Source organism: Plodia interpunctella, chromosome 6 (genome assembly GCF_027563975.2).
Source record: "Plodia interpunctella isolate USDA-ARS_2022_Savannah chromosome 6, ilPloInte3.2, whole genome shotgun sequence".
Taxonomy (NCBI): domain Eukaryota; kingdom Metazoa; phylum Arthropoda; class Insecta; order Lepidoptera; family Pyralidae; genus Plodia; species Plodia interpunctella.
Window position 1 is genome coordinate 7,337,794 of NC_071299.1, and position 18,534 is coordinate 7,356,327.

An 18,534-nucleotide genomic window follows, 5' to 3' on the forward strand; every position below is an offset into this window, starting at 1 on the left:
GAATAGGGCGTATTACTCAAAGCTCAGCACAGATGGCGCTACTGGTTCAACTAAGGTACATAAACATTTCCAATGGAGAGAAAAAGCGCCAATTTTCAATATTGTTGTAGATTTACGACCAAAAATACCTTTTACGCAATCGTGGTGCGAGTTTAAAGGAAAAAGGAAGGATTTAGTGGATTATCCTGAAAATAATAACACTATTTTAGGTTATGTTCTGCATTATTTGGTCAACTGTGGTCATAAACTGATTTTGACTAAAGATCTTACCTGTATGAAGTCTATATTTTAATCTTCACGTGTGAAGTGTTCCGAGCTTCTTTTAACGTTTACTGGCTCGAAAATTGTACAGCGTGAGGCATATCCTATAGTTTTCGAAGTTTTTTTATCTTATGGAACGATTTTCCCCAATATTTCGGCACCCGAATATGCTACATTGTTGTATATATACAAACATACAAACGAATGCTTACATAATGAAAGGAATTTGTTTAAATCGACTTAGTAAAAGGCGGCAAAACTTTTGTGTGCCTAACATACAGTGCTGTACTCTGATGGGATAAATGTGCAGTAATACTCCCTATTTCAAATCTGGAAACGTTTAGGAAAATGAATGTGCAAAGCCGCGCTATGGTCATAGATAGACGTACTGGATCCAGTAGCTGGATCAATGTAAATATGATGTTCGACTTTACCTACATTCGTGTGAGATTCGTTCGTGCATTCATTCATTCATTTCATTCACTCTTTTTGATTTGGCTGGCGTGCTGCGAAGAGCGGCATTGTAATTTTGTTTTTCAATAAAAAATTTTACATGACAAAGTGCAGCAATGGCAGTTCCAGCAGAAGTTAAAGCTACAGTAAATCCATTAGTGTTTCAATATCTGCAGACTGTAGATAAATCATTAGCAGATCAGTTTCAAAAAAAGACCAAAGCGGTAAGTTTTACTTCCATACTCTAACCAATAATAACCACGTGTGGTATTGATGAGTGACCGCATGTATATAAAATTATCATTTTATATGTTCTTTTTATATATTACTATTACTTTTAAAAGGTATATCATGCAATAATTAAATTTGCAAACTCAAAATTATATATTTTTTAATCTAAAGAGACTAACTCTTTTGTACTAAAATTTTTATGTGTAATTGCAAATTACTATAATAATTCAATAAAAAGTGCAATGTTTTACATCATAATCGTTTTAATTTTCTGACATATTATGGAGACATATCTGAATAACATGAATCTTGCTGGCCTAGTTGGTAGCATTTTTAACAAAAATATGGCATTCAGTCTGACGTTACACGTTTCATCATTTTCAGAAATATTTTTTTGTTTGCCTACTTTAGTTTATATTTATGATTTCAGAAACCACCAGCAAAGAATTCCCCAGGATTGATTGAAATTGTGTCTCGGTTTGTCAAAAGTAAGACTCTACAGAAGGCTGCTGAAAGGTACCTAACAATTATTTTTTACTTTTCTACCACATAACATGTCATTAAGAGCATGCTTGGCTTGGATGCTTGCATTATTGTTTGCAAAATTAACTTTGCCCAAAAAAGTATGATATTCTCCATTATCTGTAAAGCTTCAAATTTAATAAAATATGATATGTAAAATAAAAAATTAGAGTGTACAAGTCATACCTTTTTGTGGCAACATAATCCAGCTTGGTTCACCAATGGATCTTAAATTTATTTTCTTACAACTATTAATAAATACTTATTTCAGTTCTGATGACTCAAGTGATGAGGAAGTACCAAAAAAAACTCTTCCCCAAATCAATGGTAAAGCTCCTGTAAAAAGACCAGCTGGCTCTACTTCAGATAGTTCATCGGAGAATGAAAAACCACAGGTTTGAATAATTTATTTATATTATTCATATTCGTAATTTCATAATCAGAATTTATATTTTAATCAGAGTGATTACTGCATTCACATACAAATCAATATCAAATTGACCTCTCAGTTCCCGTATGGGCCAATCAGACTGAATCTTTATTATCTCCAGGCTCAAAGAGTTATAATGCTTTAACTTCTATTATGTACCAGTAATTTCTGTAATGATGAAAGCATATTTAATGATATAATATGATTTTATTTAATCTTATTCGTCACTACCTCTGATATTAAGAGTTTATTGGCTGGCCATATGTGGTTGCCCTAGAACTGTTATAACATAGTAGAAGTTTATTTTTCAGGCTAAACAAGCAAAACCACAAGTGCAAGCTAAAAAACAGGAATCTTCTGATGACAGTGACAGCAGTGATGATGCTGCTACAACTCAGCCGAAAAAGCAACCAGTGAAACCCCAACCTGTTAAAAAACCTGTTCCATTAAAAAAACAATCTTCAGATGACAGTGACAGTGATGAGGATCCAAAGAAGCCAGCACAAACTCCTGTCAAAACTCCCGCTAAACTCACGCCAGCCAAGAAACAAGAGTCATCTGATGATAGTGACAGCAGTGAAGACGAAAAACCTAAACTCAAAACTCCTGTCAAACCACAAGTAGCAAATGCCAAAGTTCAACCGAAAAAGCAAGAGTCCTCGTCAGACAGCGATGATAGTGAAGAAGAGAAACCTAAAAAGGCCGTGCCCAAGCCTCAGGCTACTCCTGCTAAACAAGCCACTAAAACTCCTGTCAAGAAAGATTCATCTGATGACAGTGATGATAGTAGTGAAGATGAAAAGCCTCAAAAAATTGCACCCAAGCCACAAGTTACACCAGCTAAACCACTTGCTAAACCTGCTGTGAAAAAAGATTCATCAGATGATAGTGATGATAGCAGTGAGGATGAAAAACCTAAAAAGGCAACACCCAAGCCTCAGACCACACCTGCTAAACCTGTAGCTAAACCTCCTGTGAAACAGGATTCTTCAGACGACAGTGATGATAGTAGTGAAGATGAAAAACCCAAAAAGGTTGTCCCTAAGCCACAGGCTATTGCTACTAAATCAGCTACCAAAACACCTGTGAAAAAGGAGTCCTCTGATGACAGTGATGATAGTAGTGAAGATGAAAAGCCTAAAAAAGCTGTGCCTAAGCCACAGGCCACTCCTGTGAAACCAGCCACCAAGGCACCAGTAAAAAAAGATTCCTCTGATGACAGTGATGATAGTAGTGAAGATGAAAAGCCTAAAAAAGCTGTGCCTAAGCCACAGGCCACTCCTGTGAAACCAGCCACCAAGGCACTAGTGAAAAAAGATTCCTCTGATGACAGTGATGATAGTAGTGAAGATGAAAAGCCTAAAAAAGCAGTGCCCAAGCCACAAATTACTCTTGCTAAACCTGCTACCAAGACTCCAGTGAAAAAGGATTCATCAGATGACAGTGATGACAGTAGTGAAGATGAAAAGCCTCAAAAGGCCACACCAAAGCCAGCAGTTAAAGCTCCTGTGAAAAAAGATTCATCGGAAGACAGTGATGAAGATAGCAGTGAAGATGAAAAACCTAAACAAACACAAAAACTACCTGTACCTAAAAAAGATGCACTTAATGATTCCTCAGATGATGATGATGAAGATGTTCCTCCTGGCAAGACTCCAAAGAAAGAGAATCAAGATATCCAGGTAATTAAATTCACTATTATCATTAACAGTGTTTGCCTAAAAATTGTAGAAAGATAGTAGTCTCTTGTGATGTTGAGTTATTCTGGTCTGGTCCAAAGAGCCGATTTATAATTATTAATTTTTGTGTTTATTTGGATCTTGACACAAACTTTAGTCTGATGTCCAATCAATTGAAAAACAGCAATATAAAAAAATATTTTTAATGAAATACAATCATCATTCATTATTAAATAGAATACCATTTTTAACAAATATCAAAACAAGAAAAATTACAAGCCAAGAAATTTTAGGATAGTCGTTAATTAAATAGAATATAAAATTATTTAGAAAAATATCTGATCCTTTATGGATCAGATGGAATAACTCAACAAATAATAGTGTTTTACTGCTTTAAATTGTGAATTTGATTTTATTTATTTCTAATTAATTAATTGTAATTCCAGACTAATGGCTTCCAGTCAGGAAAGAAAAGGAAAGCTTCTGGTGGTGATCATGGTCCAGCAAAGAAGCCATACAGTAACTTTGTTAAGGTAGGTTCTACTTAATTACTCCCAATTCCTGATGCATACATTTTCCTAAGAATGAAAACACGCAGCGTGCGTATTCAACAGCATTCAACATAGTGATCGCTTGTTAGACTATCGACTATGTATGTATGGCATTTCCAGTATAACTTTACAATTTTTGCTGGTTGGAGGAGATACAGCTCGCACATTGTATATTTTTCTTGCACAAATGTCTAAAATAGTATTCTAATTTTTTAGGGTACATCTGACTCCTCAACTCCCAATGCCAGCAAACCAGTGCCATTCAGACGAGTGGTGGATGAGAGAGTAGAAGTGGACCCTAGGCTTAAGGATAATTCCTTTGAAGCAAAGGTAAATGCCCTAGTGATTGAGAAGCCAGGCAACTCTATGAAATTCCAAAGATGGAAGTAATTTTGAAGTTGATTTATTTGGTGGCTCAGTATCAGTATTTTTCTCGGGCATTTACTTTGTTTTATATTCAATAAATTTCATAGGGTTGTCTTGGTTTGTTAAATATAAGGTTTATTTCTATAACAGGAGGGTGAAGCTGGAGATGGGGTAGACGATCAGTCGGAAGCCAATAAGTCCGGTAGTTGGCAAGAAGGCGGTCGAGGTGGATTCCGAGGTCGAGGCAATGATAGGGGACGGGGTGGCTTCAGGGGAGGACGCGGTTTTAACAATGATAGAGGAGGCCGCGGAGGTTTCAATGACAGGGGAGGTCGCGGCGGACGAGGAGGATTCGACAGGGGTGGACGAGGCTTCAGGGGCGGCCGCGGGGGAGATAGGGGGGGCCGGGGAGGCGACAGGGGTGGTAGGGGCTGGAACAACCGCGGAGGTCGCGGTGATCGTAACTCTTGGGGTGGTGACCGCGGAGGATTCAATAAAGGAGGCTTCCAAGAAAGAAAAAGCTTTGGTGGAGGCGATAATTCTCAAAATAAAAAAATAACATTTGACTAAATAGGTAAGCATATAGTCAGTTTCCATTTTCCATATGAATACAGATCACATTGAGTCTAACAAACTTTAGCTGTACAGTCTGTCCAAAAAGTGAAGAAAACAGATTTTTTAACTACTTGATACCAAATATAATGGTCAAAAGATTGGTTGGTAAACACACAGTGTTGCCGGCCAACAAGAGACAGCGCCCTTATTTTATTTCTTCACTTTGGACGACACTTTTCTGATTATTATTTCTGAAAATGACGAAACGTGTAACAACATAATCTGTTGTGACACAGAGTGGAGCTCGCGGTTCTTGGGGCGAGCGCGCCAACATAGACTTGAAGCACACGCGAGGGAAGTCTTTCAAACACGAGAAGACGAAGAAGAAACGAGGATCCTACCGCGGCGGCGCCATCGACACCGGAGTTCATTCCATCAAATTTGAGGATTAAGTGAAAGCTCATAATTTTATAGTATTATAAGGATATATAATCTATAGATATATATCCGTATCTCGTATCCAACGCAAATTTATTGAAATCAAGTGTTTCAGCACATGTGACTAGTACCAGCTAGCATTTACTATAAGATTATTGGTAAATTGAAATACCATAATGGTTCCCTGACTCTGTTATCAATTTTCTCTGGTATTAGTGAAGATGTAAGTTTTTTACAACCAATACAGAGTAGATGTCAAATCAAATTATGGGTGATTATTATGGGACTCTTAAATTGAAATTGATGAAATATATTGAGGTGACAATTTGTTAATTAATTTGTGTTATACTTAGGTATAAATACCTATCAATGAATGTTATTGAACTATTTTTAAAAGAATGTATTACATACATTTGTTCTAATGATTTAGTCTCATTGCTAGTAATACTTCATAATTGAAATTATTTCTGTTTGTACGATGCACAAGACCTTCGAGAAAAGTGACTACTTATTATAGTTATTTAAATTTGTTAAGTGACCAAGAGAAATTGTATGTGTAGCACAATGTATGCAATTTTAATGCAGGTCTATTTATATTATTTCATTTCGTCATGACTTAAAACTTCTTATGTAAATATTGCTAAAATTAGGTGACTACTATGAAAAGTATTGCGATAATTTCTGACATTTTATTGCGGCCATTGTTTTAATTTTAGCAATTTTTAATTTGTACATAAGTAACCAAGTGTATAGTAATAGTCTAACTTCGCGCTTGTGACTAATACTGTATGTTTGGTGTTAAAAATAGTTTTTATAATAAGTATAGTTTCTAGTTTTGTAAGCCGCCTTAAAATAGAAATACAGTTATTAAAGAAGTTGTTTTTTTAGCTCCAAACTGCTTTCCATGATATGCACTGAGGCCTTGTATACTATACAATGTATAGCTATTATTTGTTATCGACTGTGCGCCTACTTACGCAAGCGTGCTTCTAGGGTTATGTTTGTACATATAAAATTTTAAACTAACCCGATCCGCCTTTCACTTAAATCTGATAAGGCACCCTTACTACCAAAAAAACTTGGGTAAACCCATAGATTATGAAAGGGGCCCCGGCGGCGTTCGGGTAAACCAATAGGTATCCTTATGTGTCGGTAGCATCCGTTCCGGGGAGTATATAGCCTCTTCATAGTCATGGTCTATTCATGGAATTAGTAGGTACACGGAGGGCCTATCATACACGAAAAATATCTTATCCCGTTGTTACAATTTTTGTCACTATCGCACATTATTTTATGTATCTAGTCCTTCTAAATCTGTTAGGAATAACAGAGTACATCCATGGATTTAGTAAGTAATTCGTACAACCGCAGTACCTACTAATTCCATGAGTACAGCGTAGATGTTTATTCTTTCTAGCAAGGCTATTGAGGATGAGATCATTGGGGTACCAAAATACCTGCTAATAGGGAATATTACGCAAAGCTCAGCGTAGATGGCGCTACTGGTACAACTAAGGTACACAAACATTGCCAATGGAGGCAAAAAGCGCCAATTTTTAATATTATATATATATTTAATAATACGCAATCGTGGTGCGAAGGATTTAGTGGATTATCCTGAAAATAATAACATTATTTTAGGTTATGTTCTGCATTATTTGGTTAACTGTGGTCATAAAATGATATAAACTTGATTTTCACTGAAGATCTTGAACCTGTATGAAGTGCACATTTTAATAAGTCTTCACGTGCGAAGTGTTCCGAGCTTTTTTCGACCGTTTACTAGCCCGAAAATATTACAGCATGAGGCGAATCCCATCGTTTTGGAAGTTTTTTATCTTATGGAAAAAGATATTTCCTAATATTTCGACACCCGAATATGCTACATTGTTGTATATTTTCACAAACGAATTCTTACATAATGAAAGGATTAATAAAGTACTCTAAAATAAACGTTTTATTTGATATAGCAAAAGGCAGCAAAGTTTTTGTGTACACCTAACGTACAGTTGGCGGGATAAATGTGCAGTAATACTCCCTATTACATGGATGATACCTACTTGTACCATAGGTTTAGAAAGGATCCCGCGCGCTGGAATGGTACTTTAATGTTGTGGCGACATCTACCACGCCACATGCACAACGGCGCAGATGTAAAAACCGACCAAACGCAACGAATAACAAGCCACACAAGTGATCCAGGACACTAGGGACAGATGGCACGACGGTCGACACACTATGGACAGCTAACAAGCCTAGACCGCGCAGACAGTGCGTTTTCGATTGGAAGCATAAATACAACCTCCGACATGACACCGTCGGAGCCGTACGATTCCCCAGGCGCAACACCTAGCCTGGCGGGAAGATCTCTTCCCTTTGTGGCGGTCGAGCATAATCACCTAGCACCCGCTACAATGTGTTCAAAAAATCATTAGCGATGATGGGGAAATATTTGGCAGTCGTCCTATCGAAAAATCATTATATATATGTATATATTATTATGAAAATTCTTATTTACGAAAAATTAGAATAAAAATAATCCGAAAAATAATAATTTGCCCTCTGCCCCTATAAAATTTTATGAAAAAAAGTTCAATAAAACATCAAAATTGTAATGTCAAAGTCAAACCTATATTGTCAATTATTCATCAAAATAAAAGCTGCAGATTTCAAGCACATCAGCCAGACTTGAAAATTAACATAATTTATTGATATAAAATTAGAATTATGTTGAAAATACCTAGACATTTGTTATTTTCATATCCAAAAAGAACGTTTAAAAACTTCGGCCACAAAAGAGAGGCGCCGCCTGTTGTTACTGTACTGTGGCATGGATTTTTAACATTTAGCTTTATTGGATTGGGCATTGAATGGAAAAAGTACGTGTGTTTTTGTGGTTATTACATTTATTATATATTATGAACAAATCTATCGTTGCTCTCTCTCTCTTATGGTCATGTGTTTCCGATTACGTATATAAGAGTTTGAATTTAAAAGATTTTAAAGTTTTTTCCCCAAATTTTAAAGATTTTGAAGGTTGTGATTTTACGACCGGCCTGACGTGTTATACCACATTACCACGTCTATATGTTCCTTAGTCGCTTCTTACAACATCCATTGGAGTATATGGAATGGGACTACATTCCACAAAAAAACAGCTTTGCTTCCGATGCTTGATGACCATAAATGTGGCTAACATGCATAGTATTATTTCGGACTAGCAGAAGTTACATTCATTTTATGTCAATATTCAAGTTTCAACCATATAGTTACTGTTAGCTGAAATGCTTATGCTATATAACATATGCCAACTTAAAAACCTTTCTTTATTTTATGCACTGTTAAGAGTGTTGGTAAGTTTGTTTATATCTGAATGACATAGGGATCTTTTTATCCCAACATTCCCTCGGGGTTGAAGTTCTGGCCTTTACTTCCTATAGAAAATAAAATTGTTGTTTTTTAATTTTCAGCATTAAGAATTTTATCTTTGGTGACGTGGAGCTAGATGATCTGGATGTTCCAATAGACTAACAGGTGCTTTCTTTATATTTTTAAATAGTTTCATTGTATAAGTATATTTTATTAGAATAAAAACAGTAGTATAAATATATTTCTTATCTTATCAATATGGTTTTATTAATTAGATAGATATTAGATATTACTCAAGCTCTACTCATGTAAAAGAATACAATCTCCCATCTATCAAAATCTGTCCAGTAATTTTACAAGTGTTTTATTTAAGAACTAGTAGTGGGAACAGTAACCCTAAATATCTTTCCCCATACTTCAAGAAGATTTGTTGAGTAGATAGAGGTCAAACAAAGCTTTTTACATACATAAAATATTCAAGAAGAGTAACAAAGGAATGGGGAAAAAAAGACTGGGTAATGTGACTGGTGGGAAGGGTTTGACTAATGATTAAACAAACTTACCTGTACGTGAAGTTCAATCATAATTATACGAAGGCTTCATCCGAAGAAATTAGCATCCCGCCCACCCATACACATTGCAATTGCATTATCTTAATCTGCCCCCTTGTGAAATATCTCTTGACTTGCTGGCACGTCGAGCCAATAGACACTCAATGGACAGGACCATCGCCCCAATGGCTCTTAGGTCAAGCGGACACCCTAACCAATGGCCCGTCGAAACTGTGATACATCGATGACATGGAACATCGGCAACACTGAGGCTCGAGCCAACGGTTTCGTTAAAGGTTTCGTTAAACCAGCCATCGGGCACACGGCTTTCGAAATCATGCAGTAAACTCACGGGTACCCGCCACAGGTATTTCCATTTACTTGTTTTAAAATAAAACAATAGTTCATAATAAAATACTTTATTTACGATGACATAATGTGCTGTATGCTATGACATCAAATACTTTAAAATAAATAGTCTTATCATTAAGATTATCTTCAACAGTAAATATAAAACATTGCAATACCTGCAATCATAGTGTTAACTTAATTATAAACATGTAAAAGTTTTATAGCATGTGTGAATAGTACTTTTCGTTGTTACAAATTATTCTAGATGTTTCTATATTTATTAAGTAGTTATGATCTACGTTTTTACATTGGTGCACCAAAATTTTACCTCAAAGGCATGATCGATAAATTACGCATTAAAAATCTGTTAATGTTAGTAACTGTTTACTGCAACATTCCGGAAGCTGTGTACAAAGCCTTAAATTTACATTAGAGGAAACTGTGAGAGAAATATCACAAATATCGCGAGCACTTTGTAGTAGTGAAAAGCACCAAATTGTTAAAAATATTAATAATACAAATAAGGCAATAGAAGATTGTTGTATGTGACTATTTACATCTTGAGATAGGTAATTTAAATATAATTTATTTAATTTTATGACCCAAATATCAAAATCGACCTCATATTGGTACAATGTGAAATAATGACTAGTAATATGCATTTCACAATTTTGTTATTGAATTATATCAGCATTCACTTTTTATTACCAAGGCAGTTTTGCTTAATATACTGATAAATAAGATTATATACAATCAATATAAAACATAAAATTGCTGCATGATAATGTATAGGCATTTTGTAAATGACATTTAAGATTCCCCCACGTTTTTCGATAGGTTTAGTTTTTGATGTTACATTATTTTCAAATTCGTAATTTTTTACTTCAAATTTTTTTTTTATTTCGTCTTGATTTTCGTTCATAGAATGTCTTTGAGGCGTGGGTTCTTTTTTACCATCAGCATTTTTTTGTGTTTCTTGGTAACTACCAAAATTATTGCTTGTACTCGATTCGAAGTAATACGTTTTGTCTTCGTATGTTTTGTTAATTTCTTTTTCATTACTTTCCGACACTGTTTCTCTCATTTTCTGTAGAACGTCAGAAGTGCCATGAACTTTATCGTTTATGGAGCAAGCGTCTAGTCTGTCTTGTAAGTAATGGTCTATTTTTGTTAATTGTTCAGAAACTAGTAGGTTTGCCAGAGGGCTGTGTGCTCTTACGTATGGTTCACTCATTATTAAATGTTCAACATCCTTCTCTCTACTACTGGCAATATCATGTCCTATATTTTTCTCCTTGCACAAGGAACTTACGATTTTATAACTTTGTAAGTCTTCATAGTTATCTTTTAAATATTCTATCGGTGTTCTGGTTTGATTAACACGGAACTGTGAAGGAGTCAGTAGTCGAGGAGGATCGAGGTCTTGCGGTACCGGAGTGAACTTTACTTTGATGACGTCTTCGTTGGTTATACTCTCAGTTTTCACAATGTCGTCCACATAGTCTTTATTTCCAATGTGTGGGCCAATAGTCTCGAACACGCAAGGCGAGTCGGTGACGTCGTGACGTGTCGAGCTGTGAACGCGGTCGACGGTGACTCTGCTTAGCAGCTTGCCGTCTGTACTCCTGATGTCGGAAAACAGCCCTCCATCGAAGTGGAGGGGTGTTTCCAACTTTCTTGTTCTTTGTGGTGATGGTGCATCAGGTATAGTTGGCGTTATAGGAGAAGGAGAAACCGGCCGGAAAGTTGTGGTAGAGTAAACAGTGTCGGAGTTGTATATTACTTGAGGATTGTTAGCGAGCATGTATTTTGCAGAAAGGTCTGCCTCCCTTGGCGAAGAAACTCTGTCCTTCGAGGTTCTTTTTGCACACCTGAAAATGAGGGACAATAATCGCATAAAATAAAATCTAAACGACCGGTAGCGTTTATAAAGTTACATTATTTACCAAATTATCCTATATACATGCGTCAATTTAATTGTCATCTAAGTAATTAGCTAAAATTATTTGACGATCACAAAACAGACACACTGCTACATACAGTAATAAAATAAATACATATACATAGGTACGCAAACATATTTTGGAACTTATAAACATAAAATAGCCAAAACAGTTCTACTCAAATAATACCAGTCAAACTCATATTGTTACGACTGCAGAAGCATTTTTGAAAGCATTTTCATAAATATATGTGTAAAATAATTTTATTATTAGATAAGTACTATCTTCCTGTACTTTGGGAAGTTTGTGTATTCACCACATGAATATGTAGTTACTTATATGTAAACATATATAATTACAAGGGATACACTCCTGGGGAACACACGCTATTGTGTTAATAAGGAAAACACAGTTGTGGCAACGTATGACGAGCGTTTATATGTAGTTTTGCAAAAATCGAATAAGTGTATGTATTTTAAACATTTGCATAATTATAAAATCAAAAATTTAACTGCTATTGATAAAGCAATGCCCGATGATAAAGTAATTTATGATGTTGATATTAATAAATAGGTAAATATTATTTTGTATAAAAATTTGTTACAGAAATGAGTTGAAAATGTTATTAAAGATCCAAGAGTTTACTGTTTGCAAAGTTCTTGTGTTGGTTATAGGGAAAATAAAAACATAATAATAACATATTTATAAGTTGGCCAACTGAGCTTAATGTTTTGACTATTTTATGTTTTAATCAAAATGTTCACAAAGGTGATATTTCTGTAATTTTCGTGTGATTCTGTTTGGAATGTTGAATTTAGTAATGCTCGCATCATACGCACCGTGCAGTTGAAGCACTGACTGTGGTAGTTATTGTTGAGCGCCTCGACCCACCTGTCGCCCGCCTCCACTGGGAATCCACAGGCGAAACATTTGGTCGTGAACAGCTCATTCCAATCTGAAAATTATTGTTCATTTTATGTATAAAATAATTTATTAATAAAACTAAAATCAAAAGAAACTTGCACAATAATTAAACATCGATTTTTTAAACTATAGAAAGTCAAAAATATCTATCATTTGTGATCATCATATGGCCTTTGTGGCTATTGTGTATGTACTCACCTGCTTCACAGTATGGCAAACCATCTTCTAAGAAGAAGGGGTTGTTACCAAACAGCTTTCCGCAGTATACGCAGTTGAAACATTCTGGATGGAAGTGCTTGCCGATAGCATTTAAGCAATCCTACGAATAAACACATATTTAAATTTTGACACTGCGATTTTTAAAGATATATAAATTCATAATTATTATAAATTAATTTCGGATACAACCAAAACCTTCGAGTCCCACATCTCTTGGCTCTGTCTATGCCTAGGAGATATTTTGCAAAAATACATATACCTAGCTAAATAAATTAAATACAACTTACGCCTTTAATCTTAGCATGACATTTGTCGCAAGCAGGAGCAATGTACTGTTCGAAACAATATTCGCAGTATAACTGGCCATTTTCCTCGACAAAGCCGATGTCCTGAAGAGGACGTCTACACGTTGCGTTCACGCAGATGAAGTGTTCTGGGCACCAGATGCGTCCCAGAGCGGTGATGAATGGTCCCCTAATTATAAAGGAACTCATCAGAACTTATCAAAAATTATTATTAATTTAAAGAAGCAATAATCGTTTAAAGTATATTAATTTGTTAAAATAACAAACAAATCGACACTCATGCTCTACAACATGCTTTACGTTGGACTTACATATTTGATTCGTTTCATAATCATGGATAATGTATTTGAAAACTTAAAAGTTACCTTTCGATTGTTTGATCACACTTGTGACATACAGCATAGAGACCTTCCGTTGCGTCAGTGGAAACCATTGTGCTGAGCGGTCGAGCAATTATATGAGAATCTCTTCTACCATCGTCGTTTCTATAGTTTGTCTTTTTTTGTCTTCGTCTTACAACTATCTCTGATTCAGGATCGTCTTCACGCTCTTCTATTTTGTATGAATCCGTGTCGTCCTTGTCAGTTTTGTTATTTGATAGTATTTTGATACTTTCATTTATAGAGTTTTTGTTATTCTCATCGGGAATTTTAAATGTGTACAAAGTGTTATCGTATAAGTTTTTAGGTAGACTTTGTTTCTGGGAATTCGATTTCTGATCTTCATTTTGACGTAAGGTGATAACCTTATGATTTCCATTTTCTATAGGTTTGTCAGAAATGCACAATTTGGTCGAATTTGTGTCATGTCGGTTAATATTAGTCTTATCTTGAACTTTATTGCTGTTCTCCACTGAAGTATTTTTGGAATTATTGGATGCTTCCAATTTTTCGAATAGTTTTCTTTTATTCAAAGTATTAGAGTAATAATCGGTATTACAATTTTGTTTTTCGCAGTTATAAGCATTCATGCCATTTAAAAATGACGTTTTTTCCGTGTCTTTTCTTCTTAAGGTATTAAGATATATACTATCAACTTTATCTTTTTCTGAAATGTCTTCATTACTTGAACCTGAGATACTGCTATTACTTGATTTCACAATATTTGCCATGTTACGATTGGCTTCACTAACTGCCAAGTTAGATGGTTTTTTATAACCGTTGTTTATTGCAGGAATGGTTGGTGCAACTTGAGCATTAAGTGTTGGTATCGGAGTGTTGGGTATAGGTGGAGGTACCGGTACATTTCCATTTGAAATATTTGTGCCGGGGTGACTTTCAGGTAAATTGGCGAAAACAGTTTTAGTATTATATGTCGGTATTGGAGATTTAGGTATTGGTGGCGGTGCAGGAATATTACCGTTTGAGTAATTATTGCCATTAGCTTGATTAGCTGGATGATTGTTGAAAATAGTTTCCTTTATTTTATCTCCAATGCTTTGTATATTTTCTTGTGTTTTATATCCCATATCAAAGTTCTTATGTAGAGGTCGTCTAAGAGTACCCTCACGGCTACTTTCACCAGATGACAATCCATCTGCGTTTAGTGGATGTTTTGCTACTACAGTGTCGTGTATCTTGTCTGCCATGGATTGAATGTGTTCAGCAGGTTTAATTTTCCGTTGAATTCCAATCTCGTATCCATTCAAAGCCATTTTCGCCATTTTCCTAATAAGTCTCTCTTCTGCTGGACTCTTGAATTCTGGTTTTTGCAAGCTTGTTGTATTTTGTGTTTCAACTGTTAGAAAATTAGAAAAAGAAAACAGTATAAACACTAATGTATTAAGGTGTTAAAACTATCAAACGACGACATATCAAAATGGTTAATAAACCTACAAATATATAATTGCATTCTATTTTTACGAAACACTCTTCTTAATAGGCAGTCAAATTATTACTTCAACATGCAATGCATATATTAGATAAAGTCTAATCAAACCAACAACAACGACATAGAAATCACTCGGCAGCACACTTATTAAATCACCTAATGTTGCCATTGCATGAAGCGCAAAGGGGCACACGGGAGCCGGGGACGGCCGCTTTGTTCAGAACACCTCTCCCGCGTTTTGGAGCTGATGATACTCCGAAAGTTTTGCCGCGAGCGGCAGCTCCTACACTGGAACCTGTTGAGGGGGTAGGATCACACACTGGACCTTGGTTAGCACCAGAAATAGAAGGCAATGTTGGATAACTTTCTATTGATCTACCTTCATTAGTAACATTAATAGATGAGTTCTGCTGGGAAGAAGGCAAACTCATGACAGGAGGTGGGAAAACTTGCTTAGCGTTAGTATTTGATTGTCTAAAATTAGAATCTGCTTGTTGATGTGGACTAATAAAAGAGGAGCATCCTTTTCTTATTTCTACGACTTTAGCCGATTGTGTCCTTTCAAATTCTTCGAAAGTTTTTCTGGTAGTTTGCACAGTTTTGTTGCCATACTCTGATACATTTTGCGAATGCGTTTCTTTTTGACCATAATTTTTATTCATCATTGAATCCTCTTTAACTCTCATGTCGCCTTTTACATAATTTTCACTTTTATATCCAATATTTGAATGTCTTTGTTCACTAATAATAGATGGCTGATCGTGATTTATAAAAGATGAAGAAGTTATACTATTTGCATTCATTTGAAATTGTGCTAATTCATGTTCTTTTCTAAGATTAGAAGTAGCTTGTGTAAGAAGTGAATGTGCCACTTGTCGTTGAGGAGTATTTTCTTTAAGCCGTGGTGCTTGAGCTTTCAATGGATTCGGTGGAGGCCCCTGGGCTGGAGACCGAGATCTCAGTTTGGGAGTAGGTGAACGACTTCCTTCACGACTCGATGGGTCATGTAAATAACTTTCAGCTGCAGTGTGTTCCACAGATACTAAATTCATCTGATAATGAGGGATTATAGGCGCTGGTTTATTGATCATACTAGGAGTTGAAGGCCTACTACGGGCTGGTGAAACTCTTAATACATTTTCGTCTGATACTGGTTGGAAAGTCATACTAATGGGCGTATTCCTATTAAATTGAACTGGAGTTTGCTGTATTGGTGTTCTTAATTGAGAATGCTTCTGAATTTGTACTTCTGTCTGATTACTCGTCTGAAAATTTGATTTAGGTTCTTGAGACTTGTCTCTTGGTTTTGTTGGTGGGTCAGTCGTTGGTGTAACAGGTCTTTGAAGTACAGCCGGGGCCAAACAAATTTCAGGTGTGATTCCTCTTTGTGATGGTAACCGATCAAAATTTTTCTGATATGGAGGGATATTGTCAGCTTTATGCAAGCCAGATTTTGATCTTATATTAGCTGATGACAAAGACTCCTTCTGTTCTAACTGTTCAAAGAAACTTTGAGCATTTTTTACAGATGAGAATCCCTGGGCACTCATACTACTGGTTGTCATTGTAGAATGTTGCATTGATTTTGATTCAGATATGATGGTTTCTTGAGTAGATTGTTCAAAACTGGATTTTAAATCATCAGTGATCGGAGGAAAGTTTGTTAGCTTGCAAAATTCTTCCGGTTGTGGTGGTGGAAACACTTGTTTCGCTACAGGTCTGAATGCCGACATATTTGTTGATGATTGTAATTGGCATGTATTTTGCAGAGTGTTCGAAAATTCTGAATGAGTTTGGCTCGTAATTTGAGTTGATGTTTGAGTGGCAATGGGCCTTATAATTTCGGAGGTGGTATTGGCGGATTGTACTTGCACCGAAGATGTCGATGTGTAACAACTTGATTGGCTAGTCATATTTAATGACATAGGGCTAAATGGGCGATCCGGGGCAATAGTTAAAGCATCTCTAAGTGAACCTCGCTGAATTGGCTGAACTGGTTGCATTTGCACTGGAGTGAATGGTCTGTTAGGTGCTGTTGTCAAAGCGTCAACCATTGGAGAAGATGTTTCGGCTCTTGGAACTTTTGGTTCAATATTAATTTTGAAGTCAGGTGGAATATATGGTTTGGTTTCTTCTGGCATTGGGATAGGCACTTCCTTTTTTTCTGGTGGATTATACGCTTTTATTGGGGCTATTGGCGAGATTCCACGTTTTGGTTGTGCAAACATTGGTGATGGTTGAGAGGGCATTACAAATTCATTTCGACTTTGGTATTCTCTTTCAGAATTCGCCGACTCTTCTCGGATTAGAAGTGGATCAGTGACTTTTTCTTCATGTTGATCGTAAGTACATTGATTAAATGTATTTAGAGGAATAGATGTAGTTGGTAACGGTGAATAAGGCCTGTCAGATGCAGTAGTCAATGCATCTATCATAGAATGAGCTGGAGGTCCTTGGGGAATACCTAGGATAGATTGATCTGGAGGTCCTTGGATATACTGATCTACTGTAATATTAGTTGTATCAGCATCATTTCTGGTAATACTTTGCAAAGTTTTATTAGATTCCGATGATATTGTAAGTGACTGTTTTTCTGTTACATCATAATTAATTTCACACTTTGCCTCATTGACCTGTATTTGGCTTTGTTGAATCGTGGGATTAATTTCAATTACTTTATTTGCATCTTGTTTCGTTCTGATTTCACCTTGTTGAATCTCAGAAATATCTTCAGTTATTATATTTTTCTGTTCTGTGATTATTTTCGATTTCTCACAATCTTTATTTTTTTTATCTTGTTCCGGATTGTTTTCTTTCGAGGTTATTTTTTCTGGTGTTACAATTGCATTTTCAAAATACTGTTTTTCAGCAAACATTTCAGATTGTATCTCCTCCTTTACCAAACTTTTCTCAAGTTTTTGCTGAAGCTCGGTATGGCTCGTAGGATTTTCGTAAGATGTTTGAATAGGAGGGCTTGTTTGTGATTGATATATTGTCATGCTCTTCTGTTTAGAACTTTCTTGTTCTGAAACAGACTGAACTACACAACTACTCGTTTCATGAATTTCCTTGGATTGCTTGTTCTGCTTTGATTCTGATGTAGATTTAGACGACATCGAGTTGACCGTAGACATGGTTGTGGAGGCATATGAAACACTTGAAGTGTATTCAGCTATCTGCTGAGAAGACGAGAAAGTATTTTGTACTAGATGTACATTATCATCTTTCTCTACACATGGTATGACCATTGTTGGCGTAGGTTCAATGCTGACTTTTTTATTTGTGAGCTTTGGGCTAGGATCTGGCATGGGTGGTACATCTCCCTGAGGATTTTGCGGGGGCCACACAATGTTTTTAACGTTTTGAGCTATTATTATTAGTTTGTTAAAGGGTTAAGGTAAAAATGGATGGAAAAAACAAATGAAAGAAAAATTAGTTCTTGAATTAAGCCAAGTAAAGAAATGTGAGTCAATAAAATCGCTAAATGTAAAAGTTTAAGAAGCGTGAATGTTACTAATTTGCTGAAATGCTATGATATCTACGCGTTGCATATTAC

The 18,534-nt window shown here is 35.8% G+C and overlaps 2 protein-coding genes across 15 annotated transcripts in view; one reads left to right on the forward strand and one right to left on the reverse strand.

The window, feature by feature from the left end:
• The first annotated feature begins 693 nt into the window (after positions 1–693).
• On the forward strand, positions 694–6,358 carry LOC128670703 (nucleolar protein dao-5-like). 2 transcript variants are annotated; one of them, XM_053746591.1, is made up of 7 exons: positions 694–938; positions 1,376–1,461; positions 1,739–1,862; positions 2,209–3,579; positions 4,023–4,109; positions 4,344–4,457; positions 5,345–6,358. In XM_053746591.1, the coding sequence occupies exons 1-7, from the start codon at positions 831–833 to the stop codon at positions 5,498–5,500; spliced, it is 2,046 nt and encodes a 681-aa protein (XP_053602566.1). In that variant the 5' UTR covers positions 694–830; the 3' UTR covers positions 5,501–6,358. The 2 variants fall into 2 exon arrangements, with proteins under 2 accessions (XP_053602566.1, XP_053602565.1); XM_053746590.2 differs by lacking the exon at positions 4,344–4,457 and adding an exon at positions 4,644–5,067.
• Positions 6,359–9,809: 3,451 nt separating this feature from the next.
• Zasp52 (Z band alternatively spliced PDZ-motif protein 52) overlaps positions 9,810–18,534 on the reverse strand; it is a 33,543-nt gene continuing 24,818 nt past the window's right edge. For 4 of the 13 annotated variants that reach the window (XM_053746568.2, XM_053746571.2, XM_053746570.2 and 1 more), the window contains 5 exons: positions 15,135–18,345; positions 13,131–13,317; positions 12,823–12,943; positions 12,592–12,655; positions 9,810–11,628 (listed from right to left, as the gene is read on the reverse strand). In XM_053746568.2, the coding sequence (XP_053602543.1) occupies positions 10,452–11,628; positions 12,592–12,655; positions 12,823–12,943; positions 13,131–13,317; positions 15,135–18,345 (4,760 nt within the window). In that variant the 3' untranslated portion in view covers positions 9,810–10,451. Of the gene's footprint in view, positions 11,629–12,539; positions 12,656–12,822; positions 12,944–13,130; positions 13,318–13,513; positions 14,886–15,134; positions 18,346–18,534 lie in introns of all 13 variants that reach the window. The other 9 variants (XM_053746576.2, XM_053746575.2, XM_053746577.2 and 6 more) reach the window with 4 other exon arrangements.